At 43.4% G+C, this 11,104-nt stretch overlaps 1 protein-coding gene across 2 annotated transcripts; it reads right to left on the bottom strand.

Moving 5' to 3' along the window:
- Window positions 1-905: 905 nt before the first annotated feature.
- Window positions 906-9,659, bottom strand: LOC106809870 (beta-lactamase domain-containing protein 2-like). Of its 2 annotated transcripts, XM_014813105.1 has the most exons (7): window positions 9,469-9,659; window positions 6,647-6,941; window positions 6,090-6,315; window positions 5,125-5,318; window positions 4,535-4,693; window positions 2,488-2,604; window positions 906-1,615 (listed from the first exon to the last, which is right to left on the bottom strand). In XM_014813105.1, the coding sequence occupies exons 1-7, from the start codon at window positions 9,540-9,542 to the stop codon at window positions 1,442-1,444; spliced, it is 1,239 nt and encodes a 412-aa protein (XP_014668591.1). In that variant the 5' UTR covers window positions 9,543-9,659; the 3' UTR covers window positions 906-1,441. The 2 variants fall into 2 exon arrangements, with proteins under 2 accessions (XP_014668591.1, XP_014668592.1); XM_014813106.1 differs by lacking the exon at window positions 4,535-4,693.
- Window positions 9,660-11,104: the final 1,445 nt, after the last annotated feature.

The raw sequence follows: 11,104 nt of genomic DNA, 5'->3' as shown, positions 1-11,104 counted from the left end.
GCATCCATGCATCCATGCATCCATCCATCCATGCATCCATGCATCCATGCATCTATGCATCCATCCATCCTTGACATACATACATACATACACACATGTATAGGCAGGAACATCTAGAGCTCCACGTGTATCCGACACACGTAAAATTCATGGTCCAAGCTTAGGTTCATAAAACCGAGAAATTTAGCTAATTAAGAACGATGTGCATTAATTAGTCTCGCAGCCTGATTGGAGCTAGTAGGGTTGAGTCGTGCTGGGCGCGACAGTGGAGAGAATTCACACGTTGTGAGTCCACCTATAGAAACATATAGTTATATGTATGTGACATACGTATGTGGTCGTGGATAGTAGAACGATTAAATGCGCCAAAGAATTTTCTCACAATTTAACGCTATTGCAGTGAGAAGGGAATCTTATTGAGATGAATTCGTGTGGAAAATTTATTGGTGTGCGTGAGTATCATAAAGGTGACTATATAGGGACCTATAAACGCCATCATAAATACAGTTGGTTCATGCTATAATTCCATAACAATTATTGAGACGTCCTTCTACACAGTGGAGGCAGTTTGGGGATTCTATAGTCCATATATTAATAACGAAAATTTATAATAATATTAAATTATATTATCTTAATTCGCAGCCCATATAAATTGGCTGTAACATGGTTCCGTGCTAGATGGGCAGGTTTTGCAACGAATATTTTAATGTGATTCAATATATTCATACCGATTATTTATTCAATGCAAAGTGATTGAGTGTCAGAATTGTTTGTTAATGTTGGTAATTTTTTTCAACTTGTTATTAACTTTTGTATGATCCTAACTAGTTATTAGTAGTAAACACCCGCAAATAGAAGAGAATGTGTTTCTTCAAACAGCAAATAAAACTAAGCGTAACACAGAGTAAATATACTACAAAATATATTTGATTTGAAATAGAGGTAGATAATCTCAATTATCACACACGATGGTAATAAACATTGTAAAAAAAATATGACGTGCAATTCAGAGCACGATAAAAAGAATATTGTATCAAATATAACCATAATTTATCACAACCACGTATATATACGTACAGTTATCCCGTACAAAAAACAAAACCATCTATTACTTTAGAAGCAATAAAATACTTTTAAACTGCAACGCGCAACGCAGAAACGCGAATTCTGATATAAAGCAATCAATGAATAGCTCCCTTTTCACCTCTCTTCCCTCTTTAATTACCCTAACGAACTTTTAATTACCCCGACTACAATGCCACGCCGCACCTTTTACGCAATCCATTCTCTAACGGACCCAAAGCGTCGCGTTACAAATTCTCCTATTCCACTCACGCACCACTGCACACACTTTCACATTACAATCTTTACGCATTCCACATATTCCGCTGCACTACACACTGTTCCACTCGTCATCTTGCAAATCAAATGCGATCGCGTTTCATCTGCAGAGTTCATCCAGGCACTGATACGTCGCTTCCATCAGCGACATCGACCTCTCGTCGACGTCTCTCGGCTTCACGCTGTTGGTGATGTAGGCCCAGCCCAGCTTCCTCGCGGCGTCGGCGAACGCCGCCTGGCCCCCGTACCCCGGCGAACCGATCACGACGTCGCCCTGCAAGACCAAGGTTCGAGAACCAGTTAGGGTGGAACGTCGCCTCGCGTCGCGATTATTTATTTAGAAAGGATGTTGGCGAACCTCCACTACTGTCTCTCTCTCTCTCTCACATAAACGCACGTGCGCGCACACACACGCACGCACGCACGCACGCACGCTCGCACACAGACAGACACACACCTGGAGTACCTTACAGTTTCACACAGCTGTTTTACCAGAACATGGGCAATGCCAATGGTTTAGTGATTACCAAGTCTCACACAACAGACGTTTCATTAAGAGGGGCAGTGCTGGTGATCTCTGACGTCCTACTCAGTCACATATAAGAGTGACTTCAATCAAAGATGTGTGGTATGGATACACCTATAACTTAAGACACAGTTTAAACTCTATAGCACTCAGTTACACACTATACCACCAAAAATACCAATGAGAGAGCAAGATACGAAGCAGATACCGTCGGAACTCCGATATTTTACAATCGCAGTAGAGCAGTCAGTCTGACTGACTTATAGGCAGTATGTCAGTTAGAAGTGGACCGTATGATTCTGTAGGCTTTTACTGTTTATTAAACTGCTTTACAACAATAACCGTACGGTGCGAAGCGTGTATGCCATGGCTCAAAGCTCAGCGCAGATTCCCAAAACTACGTCACAATAAGGCCACGCCTCCTTTCGAATCGAATTGCGTCTCGTTGATTTTACTTAATGTATTATTGCTTCAAACGTTACAAAATCAACTTTTTGATAAAATACATCAAGGTAAGTAATAATATGATGAAATATCATTGTTTCATTGAAAAATATACATAGTTGGGTTCGCATAGGCTTTAAGCGAAAGCGGCGTGAACGCAGAGACGGCGCGTTTACCTCGGACCTGCAGTAGGGGGCGCCAGTGTAGAACCCGCCGGCCGTAAACTGCGGCTGAAACTTCGAGGCGAGATATCCGACGACCTTGTCCTCGCCGCTCGTCACCTGCCGCTGGACCTGTCGACATCATTCAATCATCAATCAACCATCGATCATCGCTGAACGATGTCGTCATCTGAGAAATTTTCCGCTCGGTCGTTCGGCGGTCCGCATGGTTACGCGGAACCGTGCCGTTACATTATACATCACAATCGATTCAAATGTCATATCTGCCCACACCAAATCTAAATCAAAACCAAAGAAAGATCGATCGCCCCACCCACCTGGGATATTGTCACCGACTCGGTTAAGCCCACCCAGTTTGCATGCCAAACTGTCTACTTTGTGGCACTTTGCTGCTAAGCACTGTCTTTAGAACGTGTCAAATCAGCAATGATTTGCTAGAGCTGGCTGTCAATCACGCCTGGCACGTCGGCGACATAGTAGTTCAGATGACTGGCAGATATGTCGATTCGGGTTTACATTGACCAGCGCACGCACGGGGTCTTAACGTGATCCCGTGAATCTCGCAGCGCGACGAAAAGGCCGCGGCTGACTACTCGGGCCATTAGTTACAGCGCTCACTGGACCTAAGCTTCGACCACAGGCACTTGGGAGCGTTTCAATAAAATATAATGCTAAATACGAAATCGATTTACTACCAAAGTCTTAATGTTTCTCTACTCTCTTTCGCCTATTATTGCCGACAATCTCCTGTAAATGCGTGCAAGTGCTCCTCTGCAACACACACGTACACCGCACGCGCGCTTCCGCACACTGACACACATATATATATATAGCTAAACAGGAAGTAAATAGATTTCGTATTAATTTAGCATTATTATTTTATTGAAACGCTCCAAGTGCCTGTGGCCTCGACTGGCAACAATGCGTGATGGACAGATGGACGGTGACTTTTTTAGATTTATACTTGTCTTGTCTCGTATTGCAGTTGTGCTACAGCATAGTTCTCTAGAAAAGTGCGGGGATGCCGATTTTTTAACTCCAGGTAAGATTTTTTTATCTTGGGTTCTTTGCGTAGCTTGAAAGGCCGACATGTGTATATTCTACCTGCCTTATCAGCCTCTTTGTAAGTGTCTTGTAATCAAATGCTTGTACGGTTTTTTTATCTTGGTTTTTTTGTGTAACTTAGAAAGATTACACGGGTATATTCTAGCTGCTTTATCAGCCTGTTCATCGACAAGAATCTTAGTTCTATCAGCAACGGACCTCTCGTAGCCCAGCTATACCTGTGAAAGGTTTTATCACCAAAACTTCTCCATGATAAGAGAAAAATGTTAACAGAGCCTTACCCTCACATAGTCGACTACGACATGACCAGATAAAATAATCACGTGTTGCTCACTGACTTTGGAACGGGTGTTCGCTAAAAATGCTAGATGCTAGCTCCTAGAAACATTTCCAAGATGCAAAAAATGTTGGTCCGGTTTGCTATAGACGTTACTCGAGCAAGAACTAGGGGCCGATTTACCGTGGCTAGTGTTGCCTTACTCGAGTAAGAACTAGGGGCTGATTTGCCGCGGCCAGAGCTGCCTTACTCGAGTAAGAACTAGGGGCTGATTTACCGCGGCAGGTGTTGCCTTACTCGAGTAAGAACTAGGGGCTGATTTACCGCAGCCAGTGTTGCCTTACTCGAGTAAGAACCAGGGGCTGATTTACCGTGGCTAGTGTTGCCTTACTCAAGTAAGAACTAGGGGTTGATTTACCGTGGCTAGTGTAGCCTTACTCGAGCAAGAACTAGGGGCTGATTTACCGCGGCCAGAGCTGCCTTACTCGAGTAAGAACTAGGGGCTGATTTACCGCAGCCAGTGTTGCCTTACTCGAGCAAGAACTAGGGGCTGATTTGCCGCGGCCAGAGCTGCCTTACTCGAATAAGAACTAGGGGCTGATTTACCGCAGCCAGTGTTGCCTTACTCGAGCAAGAACTAGGGGCTGATTTACCGCGGCCAGTGTTGCCTTACTCGAGCAAGAACTAGGGGCTGATTACCGTTGCCAGAGTCTCCGGCGAGAGAAGAACGTGACCCTCGTGCGAACCACCGTTGGCGAGAATCCCGTAGAGTTTGGCGAGAGCTGTCGCCGTGCCGACGCCGTTAGCTGCAGGAAACTCCACCTCACGATAGTCGGGGTTGTTGAAGATCTCGTTGCCCTGTTGCCATAGCAACGAGTGCGCGATCACGAATTTGTGAGATTCACAAAACACTGTGTTACGTACGTTACAGCATAATAGGTTACATGACACGTTACGTCATAAGTTACGTACTCACGATACAAACATATTACGATAACTGGATGAAAGGGGTATTCGGAATATATATCAATAGTGTGTAACAAATCCAAATTATTACGGGGCGCGCATGTTGAACAGTCTGACGATTTTACACTGATAGTGTTGTTCCTATTACTGATAGCATTGTTCCTACTACTGATAGCATTGTTCCTACTACTGATAGCATTGTTCCTACTACTGACAGCATTGTTCCTACTACTGACAGCATTGTTCCTACTACAGATAGTGTTGTTCCTACTAGTAACTACTGATAGCATTGTAGCTAATTCTCTCTTACAGCTGATACTGACCACAAAAGCGAAAAGTGGAGGATTGGGTCGAGACAGGAACTCCTTGAATATGCGAGTTCTGGATGCGGGGGACGTCAGCGCGTTAATCCAAGTCTTGTACTCGGTCACCTTGTCAGACAACGTGGGTTCTATGGAAACTATCCGTGCGACCCTGTGTTGGAGTGGTCTTGCAAGGCCAATGTGAAAGTCAATACCTGAAGAGAAAATTTCAATCTTAGATTTAGGCATTTCAAATATTTTAATCAAATAAAATGTTTTTAGAAGAGCAAAAAACAATTCAGTTTTCAGAAAATTACTAAGAAGGTGCATTAGTATTTTGGTCACAGGGTTTACTAAAGTATTTTTTTACAGAGGAAGATATTCTGAGATGCGTGCAAAACTTCCCATATCAGTGTGTCAGTGATGATCAGTGCATCTGGTACCCTCAAAGCTCGTCTTTTACGACACAAGTTGGTGATAGACAGACTCCCTCTGCTGCCTCAGAGTGATACCAGTATTCCACACGTCATTGCAATAACGATTAACACAGGCTAACAACACTGGGCCACCATTAATCGCCACTTTCTTGCACGCGCACATTCGCCCACCTCAAAATTTTTTCCACCAGGAGAAAATCTCACATGATCAAATTAATAATGCATCTATTTAGTAAATTAGTCAAACTCAAAAATGTTTAAAATAGATTTAAATATTCTAAATGCACAAATCTAGTATTGAAATGTCCCACTTCGAGCAATGCGTGGAACCCTGAGCCGCTGAACCCCCCCGAACAACCGAACCCACCGGACCTCCAGACCCCCCAAACCTGGAATACTGAACGTCCCGAACCTCCAAACTCCCACACTCTCCGAACCCGCCAAACCCCCAAACCCTGAACCTCCGAACCTGGAATACCGAACGGCTGGAACCCAGAATACTGAATGGCATGAATCCCCAACCCCTCCCCCACCCCAAACCCGCAATACCGAACGGCCCGGCGACCTCCTCCGCGAAGAACTGGCCGACCGTCCTCCCGTGCGGGTCGACGCGTCGCAGCAGCTGGTCGACGAGGAGCCCATGCGTGAACATGTGGTAGCCGTGACCTGCCCCGACCGGCCAGCGGGGCTTCTCCCGCGCGAGGATCTCGCCCACCTTCGCGCGATCGCGCAGGGTGTCGAGGTCCAGGTCTGCGTCCACCAGCGGCACCCCAGCCTGCGACGGAGAAGACGAAGCGCGCTCAACGTCGATTACGCGGGCAGGAAAAACGCGCGCGCATGCGCGAACGTTCGACAAGTGCGCGTCTGTTCGACAAGTAATGATACAAATGCACTTTCTGCGGCTGACTTATCTCCATTGTGCAGCACTTCGCTCCGTCACAGGGCGAAACCCGAGGATAATGAGGGAATCCCATGGAGGGAATCTTCAGAATTATTCCGTTCACATCGTCGCGATTTTAACAGAAACCGACTGCAAAGTTAACGGTAAATTTTCTCCAAAACCTGTCACTTCTCGCGTGCCGTACCCATCGACGAAACCAACGTACCTGGTGAGCAACCAGCATCTCCACGGTAACCGCATCCTTTCCGTGCTGTCCAAACTCGGGCCAGTGCGCGACGACCGGGTCGTCATACTTCAGCAGGCCGCGGTCGACCATGATGGCGATGCATAGCGCGCACACGCCCTTCGTCGTCGAGAATACGACGGCAAGCGTGTCGTCCCGCCACACGTAGCCACAGCTCTTGTCCGCGTAGCCGCCCCGCAGGTCGACGACGAGCTTTCCCTCGTGATACGCGCTGAACGCCGCTCCGTTCTCCTCAAGACCGCAATCGAAGTTTTCCCTTTAGTTTAAGAGAGAGAAACGATAGACGGTGTCGGTGTGCTCACCAGGGAAAAAAAAATTATTTATCGGGGGCTACTTTTCAAGCTTGCGTGGATGAAAATAGCACTCTAAAATTTGGTTTGCATTGAACTCTATGCAAATTTACGGGGGCTCTTTTTGGCATTTCCGGGGTTCTTTTTGGCATTTCGGGGGCTAAATCGCCCCGAGCCCCCGTGTATTTTTTCCACTGATACGGTTAGTTACGGGGCACGACGACATACGAGTTAGTTAACGTATGATGGCATTCTTACGTGTTACAATTTATATCAAATGTACATGGACGTGGACTTGCAATTTTGGCCTAAGTGCCTGGGAAACGTATTAATACTAATAGCATTAAAACGGTTGATGAAACACAAACTTAAAAAGAAATGGTGGGCACTGGGTGTATAAATTGTTTTTATTTGCCCTCGTGTTATTATTGAAACGGCCCAAGGACAAGCAACTGTTGTTGAGCCAAATGCCTATGGTAGTATCCACTCGGGTTCAAGGATATTTAAGAGCTGTACCCAATTCATTTTCGAAGTGATTATTACCCCGGCAAGCCGGACAACTAAGCCAAGAAATCAAACTAGCTTCTCCGGCAAAAAGCAGACTATGCCGTTGCGCAAACCATAACCACCCCATAAAACCATAACGTCCAAACCAGAAGTAAGGGTTAGGGTTAGGGTTAGGGTTGCGGCGGCGGGACGGCGGCCCACAGGCGGAATACAGCGGCGGCGGGACACTTCGGTCTGCCGCAGAATTTAACTATGATTTTCAGCACTGCTTCTACGGCAAAGCCGGAGAAGCAGTGCTGAAAACGTACACTTGTTTCACTGGCGCTGGAGATCTAACAAGAAAATTTTTTCTTAATTCTCCGGCGGCCGGAGAACTATAACGATGGTTTTCACCGCTGCTTCTCCGGCTGCTGACGGAGAAATAATACCAGCCATTCATTTTCGCAATGTGCGACGACAGACATGTGCAAATGTGGACAGCTCTTAAAGTGATTACGTCACGAATTTAAAGTAGTATATTTGTGTTTTATTTGTACAAAATAAAATGTATGAAAATACAATTAGTGTTTCTGTTTACTTTTCATGCTTATATACCTTCTTTATATGCCCTAATTTGCCGGTGAAAAACAGAGAGACGCCAGTATCTGAACAGTACTGGGGAATAGTGTTAGACAACAATTACCAAATCGTCTAGATTTTTGCAAATTTAACCAACGTAAAAACATTTTTATCAGGTGAGAGCTTGAGGATATATTTAGTAACGTTAGTTCTTACTTTTAATGTAAAAAAATGGGGATTTTTTTAAAACAAATTTTACCGTGGAAAATTCGTGACGTAGTCTATTTAAAGGCATAATTTGACCATTGATTATGCAATTTTAACGAATGCTACAGTAACTGGCACCTTGTGTAGTTAATAAGTACATTACCTTATAGCCAAACGCGTATTAGTTTGTCCAATATTGTTTGCCTAGTAGTTATTCATTTATGAAGAACTCTCTCCAAGACACAATCGACACGTTGTGTAGTGCAACTCGTTTATTCCACCATACTCTCCAGCACCCCGAGTTCCCACGCATACTCGTGGCGCCACCTCTTGGTGCATATATCAACATCCATAACAAATATCACTGCTGGTTACTAAGAAATATCCAATTGAAATCCGCGGTCAAATAAATCCGTTGTTGACAGTTTCAACCCGCTATGCCGGCCGTGACCGGCCGTAACCGGCGAGGCGGTGTCATACAGATTATAGTGCACCGGACATTTTCGCACGTATGCTCGGCCGTCAGTGATTTCGATCCTTGTAGTCTGAGTGTGCATTCCGTACGTTATGGTTTTACTCTTGGGATTCGGGAATAAATGAATATACGAAGTTCTTGAGATTACAAGCAACATATAATATGTGGCAACTAGGCAAATAATAACACTAGGCAAACAATTTACCCGGGACAAACAATTCGATGCTCAACATCCTGTAGCAACATGTGACGTCACCGAACCGAACTCGATGTTTATTTTGTTGGCAATAAATTTAGCGTTGTCGCCAGATTACCAAATTTACGGATTTCAATTAGACATTTCTTAGTAATTAGCAGTGATATTGGACAAACTAATACGCGTTTGGCTATAAGGTAATGTACTTATTAACTACACAAGGTGCCAGTTACTGTAGCATTCGTCAACTTTGCATAATCGATGGTCGAATTATGCCTTTAAGTCTTAAAAGACTTGGGCCTAAATAGTACTCGCTACCCTACTCATGCATTGAAACTGTACACAGTGTACGATAAGCGTCGCTAGCCTATTCAAGTTACGCTTGATCATCTTGATCATCTTGATAATGGGTCTGTGTATTAAGCTACAGCCTACAGCTTACTTGGACCTAGCTCTAGTACTATAGCCCGCGTACAGTTGCCGTAGGCCTGCGGCAATTTGCCTAGCGCCCTTGCAATTTACATGATGAGGTCATTTGACCCCAACTTACTTGAACCTTTCCCTAACTAGCTCAAATCCTGGTGCGACATTTCCTGCAATATTCATGGGCTGAGTGAGTGCCATTCTTACACACAAGGAGCTAGAATTAGGGCTTAGAAGATCCTAGGACCTAGCTATTTGCAAAGTTTACTTGAATCAACATGATATTGATGTTTCTTTGGGCGAATGTAAGGTGGCGCTACCTATGAGCAGCTATTTTATTATTTGGAGAATATGCATGTATGCATAGATATCAGGTTTGAATAAAAACCTTTTGTTTTTAGATGAAATTGAATGGTTAATCTTGTTCATTTACCTACTAGACAAATTAATGTGTTACTTTCACTCGTTAGGTATGTTTTCATGCGCAGCTTATTTGATATGTAATTTGACAGGGAAGTGATTGACAATGTGTCACCTTTGGATATAATGAGGTACCCAACCTTCTCGATGTTCTCTAGCATCAGTGTTTGTACACGGCCAGTATTTTCCAACAGAAATATATATATCTGGTTGAAAATATACGCGTTTGGAGCAAAGTGCATTCTTGTAAATGTAGTTTGGGCAAAATATTGCTTGCATTTGTATTTGTTGTTGTGTATTTGTAGAATTGTCTCAGACTGACTTAAATTAATTTCCAAACTCAGCACGCTAAGCTGTAAAAACATTTTAATTAATATAAATTACATTCGCCGTAATTATAACCAAGCCTAATCCAATAAGCACAGCGGATTATCTCAGCTATTTGTCGTATATCGACATACGAATCTCATACCATAAATTCCTTAGAGGCATAATTTATGTGTCTCTGTGACAAATTGCCACAAACTGTCTCCACCATATTTACAGTACCGTTATTTCTTAATACAATCCTTGCATTTTGATCCCAGCATACTATTTTTATACCAGCCTTCCGCTCTATCCGCAAACAAGACATCTTTACAAAATAAACAGTATAGTACGTATGCTTTGATAGAGGCATATATATATATGTGCTGTGACATTAGAATGACCATATCGATCATAAACATCATCGCCAACTACAATTGTAAATTTTATTAATGTTGGCAGTTATACATTATAAGCTATCTTAGAAAAAAGAGGTTAAACTGCATCATACGCATCATCAAGTTTCATCGACAATTATGAAAAAATCATACAAGTAATTGTTCGGCATATACCTAACATTGCATATCATGAATTAAAATCAACAAACCATTATATAGCGAAAAAATAAAGATGCTCGCATTGCACGGTAACAATTTTACAGACAGTCATATTGGACCCAAAAGCTCTGCCAAAACAGAGTATACGCTATCACAACATTTGTTACAGACAACGAAGACATACGCAGCTAAGTGCATATATATATATAGACGTATATATATACGTATATATATATATATATATATAAGGGGCGAGACCCAATTTGGCTACATGTATTAATATTTCGATTTATTTGAGAGATAATAATTACATATATATATAGACGTATATATATACATACATCGTCAGTGTCGGCATTCGCTGCTTCCTGCCACTGCGTGTCACCAATTGTCGTGCAAATATGCGGCAGCTACATAACACGGTCTTACACTACCGCACCGCCGACACACACAGCCGCATCATATATATATATATATATA

This window comes from Priapulus caudatus, unplaced genomic scaffold, assembly GCF_000485595.1.
Source record: "Priapulus caudatus unplaced genomic scaffold, Priapulus_caudatus-5.0.1 Scaffold392, whole genome shotgun sequence".
Taxonomy (NCBI): domain Eukaryota; kingdom Metazoa; phylum Priapulida; class Priapulimorpha; order Priapulimorphida; family Priapulidae; genus Priapulus; species Priapulus caudatus.
The sequence above is the reverse complement of the archived record's forward strand: the minus strand, read 5'-3'. Positions and strand labels throughout refer to the sequence as shown.